General features: G+C 35.4%; 1 protein-coding gene across 1 annotated transcript; it reads right to left on the bottom strand.

The window, feature by feature from the left end:
* Positions 1 to 2,170: 2,170 nt before the first annotated feature.
* chaf1b (chromatin assembly factor 1, subunit B) lies at positions 2,171 to 11,508 on the bottom strand. Its single transcript, XM_067409842.1, has 14 exons — positions 11,404 to 11,508; positions 10,715 to 10,848; positions 10,481 to 10,613; positions 10,273 to 10,393; positions 9,893 to 9,996; positions 9,428 to 9,524; positions 9,190 to 9,274; positions 6,072 to 6,165; positions 5,760 to 5,829; positions 5,205 to 5,296; positions 4,966 to 5,125; positions 3,807 to 4,346; positions 3,054 to 3,133; positions 2,171 to 2,753 (listed from the first exon to the last, which is right to left on the bottom strand). Exons 2-14 carry the CDS (start codon positions 10,838 to 10,840, stop codon positions 2,614 to 2,616), a joined length of 1,842 nt encoding a protein of 613 aa, XP_067265943.1. The 5' UTR covers positions 10,841 to 10,848; positions 11,404 to 11,508; the 3' UTR covers positions 2,171 to 2,613.
* Positions 11,509 to 13,716: the final 2,208 nt, after the last annotated feature.

Raw genomic sequence — 13,716 nt, forward strand, 5'->3', positions numbered from 1 at the left:
TTTATATATAAACCATTTCCAGAAGAGCTGGGACACTTTGTAAAATGCAATCTAATCAAGAATCTGTAGTTAATTCTCTTAAACCTTTTATTTAACTGACAAAAGTTCAAAGAAAATATTTCCAATATTTTCACTTACCAACTTAAGTGTATTTTGTAAATGTAAACAGATTTTGATGGATGCAACACCCTTTACCACTGTGTCACATCACCATTCCTTTTAATTACACATGATGGTCAATAACTTTTTCAATAAGAGACAGATCTGGACTGCAGGCAGTCAAGCACATCCTCTATGATGTAGAGTGTCTGCGAAACCTGTTTTAACATGTGCAGAATGAGGCCTGCATTGTCTTGCTTCCTAGGAAAGATGTCATCTTGATGGCAGTGTCTCACTGAGAAATTGTTTTACAGTTCTTTCATTATATTTGGCACAAAAGTGGTGAGCCAATACCCATCTTTGCTTGCAAAGACTGAGATGCTCCTTTTATACCCAAACACGATACCCTCACCTATTACCAGTTCACCTGCTTATTGTAGACTGTTTCAAAACAGTTTAATTTTGATATTCTACAAACGTTTCACTTTTATTTTGCCTCTGTTCCAACATTTTTGGAGTGTGTTGCATGCATCAAAATCATAATTTGTTTATATTTATAAAATACACTTAATTTAGTCAGTGGAAACATTGAAAACATTTTCTTTGTACTTTTGTCAGTTAAATAAAGGTTAAAGAGAAATAACAAATCACAAATTCTTGATTTTATTGCATTTTACAAAATATCCCAACTTTTCTGGAAATGAGGTTGTACATATACACACTGATCAGCAACAACATTAAAACCACTATCCTAATATCATAAAGGCCCCCTTGTGTGATGGACTCTACAAACTACAAAACCTCTGAACGTGTCCTGTGGTGTCTGACATTAACAGCAGATTCTTGTATCCATGGATTGAATTTGTTGGTCCATCACATCAAACCTCATAGACAGTCAATTGAATTGAGATCTGGGGAATTTGGAGGCCAAGGCAACACCTTGAACTCTGTCATTTTCCTCAAACCAATCCTGAACAATTTTGCAATGTGCCAGAGGTGGTGCGTTTCAAAGTAACATCCACATGAATGCCAGGACCCAAGGTTTCCAAGCAGAACTTTTCCCAGAGCATTACTACTTCCTGCTGCCATCTGTTCTCCAGGTAAATGATGCACACACACAGACATCCACCTGATCTAAGACAAAATGTGATTCATTAGACGAGGCAATGTTCTTCCATTGCTCCATGGTCCAGATCTGACTCTCATGCCCATTGTCAGTGCTTTCGCCAGTGGACAAAGATCGTTCTCTGACCAGTGTGCAGCAAACTGCAATGCACTGTGTTCTGTCACCTTTCTATCATGGGCAGCTTTCATTTTTTCAGCAATTTGAGCTTCAGTAACTCTTCTGTGTGATCAGACCAGACGGGCTAACCTTCACTCCTCACGTGTATCAATGAGTCATGACCCTGAAGCCGGTTCACTAGTTATCCTTCCTTGCACCACATTTGGTAGGTACTAACCACTGCATACCGGCAGGAACACCCCAGAAGACTTGCTGTTATGAAGATGCTCTGACCCAGCCATTTAGACATCACTATTTGGCCCTTGTTAGAGTCAGTCAGATCGTTTTGCTTATCTTTTTTCTGCTTCCAACACATGAAATTCAAGAAATGACACTGAGTTGACTTGCTGCCTTATATCCAACCCCTTGACATATCCAAAGTTAGTAATTTAAGAAACTGACCTGTTCTTTTAACTAAAAGGCATGACTTAGCTAACTCAATATTTAACATCCATGTATGTGTAGTACAAAATTAAAATCTAAAAGGTCCTACTTACTTAATTTGGGAGATTAACTCAAACAATTGATCCAACTTCTCCATATCAAAGTTCTGCTAACATATCAGGATTTACAGTATGAAAGTGTTTGTACTTGTTATACTGAACTCAAGTTCATATACTTCCCTTAACACAGAGCTTGTTACTGTTAAAGATAAAATATAACTTATATAATAATATCCTACAATATAATACAAACTTTGATGGCATTTGTCATCATAATATGCTATAAAACTGAGTTTTAAAGGCTGAATGTAACAAAATTCTAAATCAAAAACCATACGATCCAGGCAAGTCATTTAGTATTTTTTTTAAGACTCACAAAATACTCAAGCAAATCTTTACAAAACATGACAATTTCATCTAAACATTCTGTATTTCAGACAATAACTTCCACATTCTTAATAATTCTTTATGAAGAAAATTCAAATAGATGGTCCAACAGTAAAACATTCCTGTCCAATAAAATAAGAGGAATTTAAGCCACAAGGGAGAATGTTGTTAAGAATAATTAAATGCATTTTTTCTCTTCAAGAACATACACGCTTATTCATAGAAAATAGAAAAAATCGCTGAAAAAGAAGAAGAAGTGAAGATGAGTTTCAGAAGGTCCATAACTAACTCCATGTCCATGAGAGATTTTAAGAGAGTGTTTTAAGTTATTGGTTTATGAGTACATTTCATTTCTGAGGATGTGAGTGCTAATAAAGAGGCACAAAGAACCATGTTCAGTGCCTATGGTTCCAGGGGTGTAATGCTGGGTTCTGTGCCCTCTTTGTGCTCACTGCTCTGGGCAGAACCATTGAGAACATCAGTCTTGGACCTCTTGGATTCAGGAGGTTTGCACGCTGGGTCACTGGGAGGAGATGGTCTCTCTGTAATAACAAAAAATTATAAACAACAAGGAAGATATAACACAAAAAATACAATTAATTCACATACACACCGCAATGATAGCAGAATGAGCAAATCAAATCTTTTATAACATCCTATAATATATAAGAAAGAGATAAGGAAAAATAAATTCTCTTCTGAAACAGAGAGAAAAAAAAAACACAATTAAAGCAAATAATTGAACAATTAAGAAAAAAAACCTTTATAAAAGAAAGCCAAACCTATAAAAAGAATTAAAAAAAAAATGACTTAAAAAGCATGCATCAGATGGCTCTACTCACCATGCTTGGCTTTCTCAGTGGAAGATGGGGTGGCAAAGGGAGTGGGGGATCTGGATACAATTGGAGTCAGTGAAATTCGTCTGAAAGAGAAGAACATACTTGATCTATTGTGGACATTTTCTTTACTGGTAAAGTCATGGATTAGGGTGTATCACTAAATCTATAATCCCACCAGAATTATACATTAAAAACAAATATATCTAGATTAATAAGAAACAGTAACAGTGTTAAAATTGGGAAACTGCTGATAGACATTTGTTGTGGCATCACATAAACTACCATTCTAAAGTTTGGGGTCAGTAAGATTTTCTTGTTTTTGAAAATATATTTGATTGAAAATACAGTAAAACAATAATGTGGAATATTATTACAACTGAAAATAACAGTTTTGTATTTTTATATATTTTAAAATGTAATTTATTCCTCACAGCAAAGCTTAATTTTCTTTGTACTGAATTTCAGCATCATTACTCCAGTCTTCAATGTCACATGATACTTGAGAAATTGTAATAATGCTGATTTAGTGCTCAAGAAAAATTTATTATCAATGTTGAAAACAGTTGTGCTGCAATAGTAACAACAGCATTCTTAAAACAGAAAAAAAAAAAACCTTTTGCAATATTACAAATGACACTTTTGATCAATTTCATGTCAATTTCTTAAAACAAAAACCTTACCAAGCCCTAATTTGAAATGGTAGTATGCTTAAAACACAATGTTACATTAGATCATACCACAGGTGTGCCGCCTTACCTAGGAGTGGGTCCTTTTGGAGTTGTGGAACTTTTGGAGTTCAGGGGTCCAAGGGGAGTGCTGGGGGCTGTATGAGGTGTAAGAGGTCCTCTGCAGGATCCAGGGGTAGAGGGAGCAGATTTAGGTGTGCTGGGGGCTGTACTGGCAGCAGCTGCTGGAGATTTGGGGGTGCTGGGTTTACCCCAGCCCTCCAGGGTGTTGAGTGTGATCCTTCTGGGCTGAGGTTTGGTTTTCAGCCCTTGCGGTGTGCGTTTCTCTTCTGAACCAGATACGCTGGGAGTCTTTGAGGATGCAAGGCCAGTAGATCCCTCTTTCTCTTTTTCCTGCGCAGCAGGTGTGTTGGCCTGGCGAGGCACCGGGGAAGCAGTCCTGCCACTGCCTGAAGGTCTCTTGCCTTTCTTCTCATTGGTAGAGGATGGGGCCACCATCTCCAGCGGAGGTCGCTCCTTCAACGCGGTGCCGAGTTCCCCCTCTTCAAATGACACGAAGGAACAGTAGCCATCAGTGGAAGACACTGCCAAGAAGGAGCCATCACGAGACCTGTGGAACAATGTGCACAACAGCAAAAGTGTTAGTCAGTAATTGCCATTTTCAAAAAGATTCTAGACTCCTGATGTCTGCATTTTCTATAACTTGAACAATAGTATCAGTTGGTCAATTGCCATAGATTATCATAATAAACAAAAACCATCTCAGAATAGGAATGTTTCAGGATACTCTCTTCTGCATGTTATGCATTTGTAACTGTGACCCATGAGAAATAGCAGGTTTTTAATGGCATTAAATGCAATTAAATTGCAATTAATGCAAATTTCCCACTCTTCTCCTTATCTATAAAGCAGCAAAAGGCCAGTACTGGAAATATAAATGAATAAAACCCATAAAAAATAAAATCAAACTATTAAAAATATAAAACTATAAATATATTAAAATATAATTGTAATAAATAATGTTACATTATTGACAGGGTTATGAATGTAAAGCATTTCTAAAGTTTCAGAAAGACATGCAACTACATTGGAACACATTTTGTGGACAGAAGAATGTTCCCCCTGCTGTCACCATTTAGAACAAGCACAACTTAAGTCAAGTAAAAACAACACAAGCCCAAAGCATTAACTAGTCTGTACAACATATAATTTACGTATGTGTGTCTTACCAGCTCAGATCACTCAGTGTGTGGTAGTGAATGTTGGACACATATCCGAATGGCAGCGTCTGTTGTGTGTCATAAAAGAAGATAGAGTCTTCTGATGCAACTGCAAACACCAGCCGATATGGCAAATTAAATGTGTTTGACACCGGCTTAAGTGATCCATCTGTAGGACAGAGAAGGAGAGCACTGTCTTTCCGTTGCATGGAACACAAACAATAGTTTTGGAAGAGTATTGTTGGTACCTTCAGTTCTCTTTGTCCTTAGCTCAAAGTACACTGGGCTGCAGCGCACGGCCAGGGTCGCTTTAGATGGACAGGGCAGATGAGCAATGGGCCTGACACAAACAATGTTATACAAATTAAGTTGACCGTGTAAGCATTCGAGCAATTTTTAATTCGAGTATTAAATATTGGTTCTCATTTAAAACCAGTTCCATTTATTAAGAAATACTGGAAGCATATGTTTTTTTTTATGCAGTATTTTAAAGATTTTAGATTAATCTCTTATGCTCAAGGCTGTATTTATTCAAAAACACAGTAAATCAATATTTTGAAACATAATTACAATTTAATATAACTTTTCTATTTTAATACATTTTAAAATACAATTTATTCACAATAAGTCTGTCAACTTTTTGATCACTTTAAAATACTTCCTGAATACGAACTTGAATTTCTTCTAAATAACAATATACATTTTTTTTAAAATAAATAAATCTTACACAAACTTCTAAATGGTAGTGTACATGCGATTAATGCATAGCTTTACAACAGAATATACACATTTAGAACACAAACCTCTTCAAGCTTCGTCTGGAGAACACGTATGTGGTGTTTGTAACATTCTCTCCAGCCTCAACACACCCAGCTAAAAATAATTTAAAAACAATAATAATATTTAATTTTATTTATTTTTTTAAACATATCTACACAAGAAATGTACAAATGGACACCGGGCCAAACATACACTGTATAATGTGTAAAACAAATGTGTATAAAAATGCATATTAAATAGTATGTTATAATAACTAGTCTCACATACATTACATACACATACACAGTATACACTTGTAAAACATGTAAAAGTGATTTGGTGCAAAAAAAGTGTACCTGGTGCAAGGAGGAATGACCCATCTGGTGTGAAGGTGAGACGTCTGAAGAATGATCTCATGCTGTCATCATGGAACATTCTGTAGTTCTTCACCTGCACAAAAGTCATTACAACAATTAATTTTTTTTTAACATTTATTTAGTCAAGTGGAAAATATAAATAAAATAAAAAATTGATAATAGTTATAACATAATATTTATTATGTACTGATAGCTTAGAACTGACGCAAGAACTAAGGCACAGCTCCAGACCAACATTTGACAGCAGTAGCGCCGGTGCCACCAAGTTCTACAGATGGTGGCACCAGCAACTGATTTGGTAGTGCTTCAGTGATTATAAAAAGAGTGCTGTTTACTTGCCTTGTGTAATTCAGTGCAATTTAAAGCAAGTTTTTTTTTTTTTTCTTTTTACATGAGACTGTTTTTTCTCACTTCATACTTCAGTACAAAAAAATACTTTGTATAATCTTAGACAAAAAAATATTTTTTGATGATTTGATATTTTATAATATTTATTCCATAATGTCTAAATATTTATTCAAAAGCAAAACGTGTGGAAAATATATTAAAGGGGTAGTTCTCCCAAAAATGCCATTGGGTGAAGGTCTCTTGCCTTTGAAAATTATCCCATTGTCCCATGATTATACTCACCCTCAAGCCATCCTAGGTGTATATCACTATCTTTAAGAAACACAATCTGAGTTATTTTAATATATATCCAAGCTTTATAATGGTAGTGAAGGGGGCGTGAGATTTTGAAACCCAAAAAAGTGCATCCATCCATCATAAAAGTAATCCATACGGCTCCAGGGGGTTAATAAAGGCCTTCTTAAAGGGGTGATCTAATGCAACTTTTACAAGATGTAAAATAAGTCTCTGGTGTCCCCAGAGTGTGTATGTGAAGTTTTAGCTCAAAATACCCCGCATATTTTTTATAGCATGTTAAATTTGTCACTTTTTGCTGGTGAACAAAAACACTTAAGTTTTTTTGTGTGTCCCTTTAAATGCAAATGAGCTGCTGCTCTCAAAAGGGGGCGGAGTTTCAGGAGCTCCTGTTAGCACTTAGCAGCGCCTCACAGTACCTCACGCAGACTCACTGAAAATGTCAGAAACTGTTCAGCCTTTTAAGTTCAAAATAGAGTCGGACAATAATGGAGAGATTCAGGAAGAAGTAACAACATGTAGAATGCAACAGGATGCTTCTGAATGGTTAGTTGATAAATTTATGTGGCTGATGTGGAGTTAACCATATTAAAGTCATTGATTAGCATAATCTGTCATTATCTATTAATCGCTCATGTGGGAACTGTTTTAAGACAGAATATATGCTGCATGAACAGGTATAGTTTAGTTTAATTACGGTTATAACTTGTCATTTTGCTTTTATGATTTTGCTATTGCATTTGTGTTACGTACTGTAATGCAGTAACATGGCCTCATCCCTTTGTTGCATGTTCTCTGGGGCAGGGTTTATGTAAATTTTAGGGTTAGTGATGTCACTAACCTGGGAAGAAGCTTGTTTGTTGTAGTTCTTAAACAGAGAATTCTTTAAAAAGATAATATCTCAGTTTGCATTGAACTTTCAGCGCTGTAACTTTGCAGATGCTGTTTGTGCTCAAGCAGCAACATTACACACTAACTAAAGTAAAAAAAAAGTGCAATCACAATGAACCACCCCTTTAAAGGAACACTCCACTTTTTTTGAAAATAGGCTCATTTTCCAACTCCCCTAGAGTTAAACAGTTGAGTTTTACCGTTTTCGAATCCATTCAGCCGCTCTCCGGTTCTGGTAGTACCACTTTTAGCATAGTTCATTGAATCTGATTAGACCGTTAGCATTGCACTTAAAAATGACCAAAGAGTTTTGATATTTTTCCTATTTAAAACTTGACTCTTCTGTAGTTACATCTTGTACGCGGAAAATGAAAAGTTGCGATTTTCTAGGCTGATATGGCTAGGAACTATACTCTCATTCAGGCGTAATAATCAAGGAACTTTGCTGCCGTATCATGGCTGCAGCAGTGCAATGATATTACGCAGCGTCTCTCACAAACGTCTCCATGGTTGCAAGGCACGTTCCCTGTGCAAGCAGGGGCTCACGGGCGCTGCGTAATATCATTGCACTGCTGCAGCCATGATACGGCAGCAAAGTTCCTTGATTATTACGCCTGAATGAGAGTATAGTTCCTAGCCATATCAGACTAGAAAATCACAACTTTTTATTTTCCGTCGGTCTTAGTACACGATTTAACTACAGAAGAGTCAAGTTTTAAATAGGAAAAATATCAAAACTCTTTGGTCATTTTTAAGCGCGATGCTAACGGTCTAATCAGATTCAATGAACTATGCTAAGCTATGCTAAAAGTGGTACCGCCAGAACTGGATATCGGCTGAATGGATTCGAAAACGGTAAAACTCAACTGTTTAACTCTAGGGGAGTTGGAAAATGAGCCTATTTTCAAAAAAAGTGGAGTGTTCCTTTAAGCGAAGCGATGGGTTTTTGTAAGAAAAATATCCATATTTAAAACTTTATTAACTATAATAACTAGCTTCTGGCTTACGCCAAGAGTAATGTCTGAAGTGATGCATGACGTAGGATGTACGAGTAGCGTAAGCTTAGATGCTTCTCAAACAAATAGGGATGGGCAACAAACTCAAGCCCCTGTTTTGCTCTAACCTCTCCGCTTCTGCATTCATCGATATGTCATGTGTCAGGTCAGAGGTTACTCTTTCGCCTTAACTTGACTTGCGTTCTTAGTTATTTTAGTTTATAGAGATTTAAAAATGGATATTTGATGGATGGATGCACTTTATTGGGCTTAAAGATCTCATGCAGAGTAGCACAGATTCTTTCTGCTTTAGTTTAGTTTGCGGTTTGATGTCTCTCATTTGGAACAGAAATGGGAGCTCTTATTAGATGGGCAACGTGGTGGTGGCACCAGTGCAACCTCTTAAATTTAGTCACACGTGGAGGAAGAGGTCGCAAAACGAGATTTGGTTGCAGTCTGGAGCCTGGAAAGGGCAAGGAAGACCCTGTCCACATCAGCCAAAGACAATCTCTTAACAAATATCAGCTTAATAAAACTAAAGGCTGGCTGTAGATCCCAGTGACACTCACCTCTCCATCTACAGCAGCGGCTGACGTCATCTTACTCACGCTGTAAGCTTTTCTCCTATTGTGAACACTGTACACACGCATCACCCTAAGACACAGAGATTTTACATGCTTTCACTATGCAAATCTATGAAAAACTGTGAAAGATTTCACTCCAAAATACAAATCACAAGACTCTTGTCTATGGTAATCTGTAATGGCTTGAAATTCATTTGAAAGCCATTAAAATCAACAGACAAACCTGTCACAGCTTAATGTGCTGATGTATTGCCCAAGTGGGTCCCATGCTACTCCTTGCACATAACTCTTGTGATCATTAAAAATGCCCATCTTCTGACCTGCAAACAAAACAGGCATGGATTCAATACATTTACCATTAGGTATTTAGCAAACACTTATCTAAAGCAACTTACAGCAGAAGAACAAAGGCAAAACATCATAGAGGCAACAATATAAGTAATATACAATGTCAGTTCTAATAGACAGCGAGATTCAGAAGCAAGCTAGAGCAGAGGAGAAATGCAGAGAAGAAAAATGAGTTTTTATATATAATATATATATATATAAAATTATATATTTTTATATTATAGCTGCAAAACACTTCATAAAGTTCTGCTTACTAAAAAACTATTACCATTTTACAATACTGTCATAATTTGAAACACATAGAACTATTAACTATTTAGTCCTGCTTCAAGTTTCATACCCTTGTTGATGTCCCACATGATGGCAGTGTTGTCAACAGAGCCTGAAACCATGAAATTTCCATCGCTGGTCCATGAGATATCATATACATCCTCAATGTGTCCCCTAATAAACACAAATGCCAATGAGCTTTGCCATATGTTTCTTCAAAAGCAAATAACTTAAAGTTGCAATGAAATAAGAAGTAGCTGCAGATGTTTTTTCTGTATTGTGATGCATATCTGAGTGAAATTGTTTATCAAAAAAAAAAAAAAAAAAAATATAAGATCATCAATGACATGCATTTAGAAAATAGATAATGTGAATTTTCATTTCATGCTGACTCTAAAGTCAAAGATAGACAGACAAGAAAAAAATAAAAAAAAAAGATTAAAATCAGACCTCAGAGTCTTTACCACACTCCAGCTCTCTTTATTGAGCTGAGCATCTTCATCTTCCTGAAAGGTCGGGGTTTGTTCAGGCTCCTTATTGTCATTCAGTTTCCAAAGCAAGATAGCAGCATCTTGAGAAAGCAGATATTTAATTAAACCATTTATAAACGATTTCAGAACTTACCCAAGTAATGATCATCATTTGACTTTAAACTTACCATCACCTCCAGAAGCCAAGACCTCAGCGGTGGGTGAGAAACGCACTACGTTCACTGCTTTAGTGTGTCGTGCCAAGTTAGACAAAAACTCAACGACCGCCTTCCCATCAGGCCCTTTATCCACACGCCACATCTGAAAGAGAGCAGCTCTCATCTTATGGTCTGTAACATGTCACCAGTGTTAACCCAGAGACACCTATGAGGTATTAAATCAAGGCAGAGGCTCTCTCTCACCCGTACGGTGGTGTCCACCCCAGCTGTAGCCAGCCGCTGTGTCCTTCCCTCACCGCTCTGCTGGAAATCCAGACTGTACACTGGCTCCTTATTATGCCAGGCAATCTCACATGTTACCACCTTCATCCTGACTCCTGATGGATGAGAAAATAACGAGATAAAGATAGTATGATCACACATGAAGATAAAGACTGAGAGAAATAACAGAATGTAAAAGAGGATGGCTCGACAGAGAAAACACATATATTGAAAAGCAAAATAGCAAGTCATTTAACTTCATAACAATACTCCCCTCCATTAGTACATTCTAAAACGCTAAACGTGGCTTAATGTACTAAGACTGATATTAAAAGACCAAATTCAGTAAACATCATACTAATAAAGTATACTATGTAACGTACAGCGTTTTAGAATGTCCCCGTTACTAAATAACCAGTGGGGTTGAAAGCAATGCTACATTTCTATAAAGTAAACAACACTAACACTGTAGACATCTGAACATATTTGAAGGATAAAAGTTCATAATTCATAAATAACTTATATAAAAACCTTATAGCAAACCGTGAAACACTAACATTTGCGTAACAAAGTGCTATTAACTTGCAGTACCAAGCTGTACCAACACAACAGTTATTGGATAATGACAATTATTAACAAAATATATTTTTAGAAAACATTCATCCAATTACCTCGACAATTAAAGTTGCAAAAGTCTTAACAATTGTTCAACACAGTTGCTTCGTGCGTTCCTCCCGCTTTCACCCAAACATACGCCTTTCCCGCGCAGCGTTCTGAAAAAGAGAACTTCCGGTTTCAAGGGTTGCCAGATCCTGCGCCAAAGATCCGACGCTGGCTGGGCTGTGACATTTTCCACAATCACATGTAAAGTGTATGAATTTGTATGTTCTGAAATGAGAAGACAAACAATGAACTCATTTTTTCTTTTCTTTTTTTTAATAAATTAAATGTAAACTCATGTCCATTCATTTTAACATTGTCACATTTTCCTTGTTAAATGAACATTACTTTACATTACATAAAAAAAGAAACCAAATACACTTCTATTTTGTATTTTTACATTAACAATGTAATTAATGTTCTACTTATTAAAACCAAGTCAATCTCAAGTTAGTGTTTTAAGCAATTTTACATTTATTCCAAAATAATAACTAAAGGCAGTAACAATTTAACCCTCTATATTAATGAGGAAAAAATTGAGGTTTTTCCTGCTTAAAATTGGACACTATAACAATATCAATAAACGTTTTCATTAATTTTTAACTTAGTATTTTTTTTTTTAAGTTAATTTAAAAGTCTAGTTTTATTAAAACAAACTAAAAAAGACTATGTTGCCTGGAGGAAAAACCGTACCATTGAGGGTTTAACAGTATTTTATTGGTGTATAGATTTTCAGCTGTTATTTTTAATAGTCAACTTATTTTGTATCATCAGTCATGCTCGGTAAACACTGTCACAGACACGAAGATGTATCTTTAATTTCACCAAGCTGATTGCTCACTAAAACCCCCGTAGTCATCATGTTTTCAAGTCTTTTCATGTTTGATTTTGATGTGACAAAGCGGTGATATCTAAGTGGGTGAGCTGTTTACTTACTTTTTTATTAGCCTTCCCATTGACACCATCATTTTGTTCATTCAGACTGATGTGCATACTGACGCACATAAACAAGAGGCGGGATTTATTGCACAAACCAATCATATCCAATCATAGCACGATGGAGGCATTGCCTCCTCTCACGTGACTTTCCCCCATTTATTCTCTATTACCCCCCACAAAACCCACCGCATGCTTTAGGGGCTCTGTTCATTCTCTGTGAGCTCAAGGGAGGCACGAGAGAGGTGGACTCCCACTGTAACTTCACTTGTCCACGTTTTATTGTCACATTTTGTAATATTTGCGTTTTATTTTTGTAATATGGATTATTTTCTAATCCTAATTTTTTGAGGAGGCAAGGGGAAATGGCCCTGGTATGCATGTATATATATATATATATATATATATATATATATATATAGTGTATTTTTTTTATATATATATATATACATATATGTAAAACAAAAATATTATAGTGTAGGCTACTAAAACTATATAGTATAAAAACAGCATTTAAAAATCTGTTTGATACTGCAACAGTAAAAATAAAAAGCCTTTTGTTGTAATTTTTGTTAACGGTATGTGAAAATCTAAACATTTATGTACAGTACAGTCCAAAAGTTTGGAACCACTAAGATTTTTAATGTTTTTAAAAGAAGTTTTTTTTCTGCTCACCAAGGCTACATTTATTTAATAAAAAATACTGTAAAAACAGTAATATTGTGAAATATTATTACAATTTAAAATAACTGTGTACTATTTAAATATATTTAAAGTAATTTATTCCTGTGATGGCAAAGCTGAATTTTCAGCATCGTTACTCCAGTCTTCAGTGTCACATGATCCTTCAGAAATCATTCTAATATGCTGATCTGCTGCTCAAGAAACATTTAATGTGTACAATTGTACAAAATATTTGTGTACAATATTTTTTTCAGGATTATTTGATGAATAGAAAGTTCAAAAGTGTTTATCTGAAATCTAATCTTTTGTAACATTATAAATGTCTTTACTGCCACTTTTGATTGATTTAATGCATCCTTGCTGAATAAAAGTATAAAAGTATGAATAGCTTTGCATCACAGGAATAAATTACTTTGTCAAATATATTGAAATAGTACACAGTTATTTTAAATTGTAATAATATTTCACAATATTACTGTTTTTACAGTATTTTTTATTAAATAAATGTAGCCTTGGTGAGCAGAAGAAACTTCTTTTAAAAACATTAAAAATCTTTGTGGTTCCAAACTTTTGGACTGTACTGTATCTGTTTGGAAAAAGCAAAAATGCAACATTATTTTTTTTAACAAATAATATCTCAGATGAACAAGAACGACAGAAAGAACTCTTTTTAATTAAAGAAATACAAAATTTATTTTATATTG

This window comes from Chanodichthys erythropterus, chromosome 14, assembly GCF_024489055.1.
Source record: "Chanodichthys erythropterus isolate Z2021 chromosome 14, ASM2448905v1, whole genome shotgun sequence".
NCBI lineage: Eukaryota > Metazoa > Chordata > Actinopteri > Cypriniformes > Xenocyprididae > Chanodichthys > Chanodichthys erythropterus.

Coding starts and splice junctions, on each gene's coding strand:
- chaf1b (XM_067409842.1), bottom strand. CDS start 10,840: ATGAAGGTGGTAACATGTGAGATTGCCTGGCATAATAAGGAGCCAGTG. Junction 9,525..9,892: donor CATGTGGGACATCAACAAGG/GTATGAAACTTG, acceptor TTTTGTTTGCAG/GTCAGAAGATGGGCATTTTT. Junction 3,134..3,806: donor CCAAAAGGACCCACTCCTAG/GTAAGGCGGCAC, acceptor CTTCTCTTTCAG/ACGAATTTCACTGACTCCAA.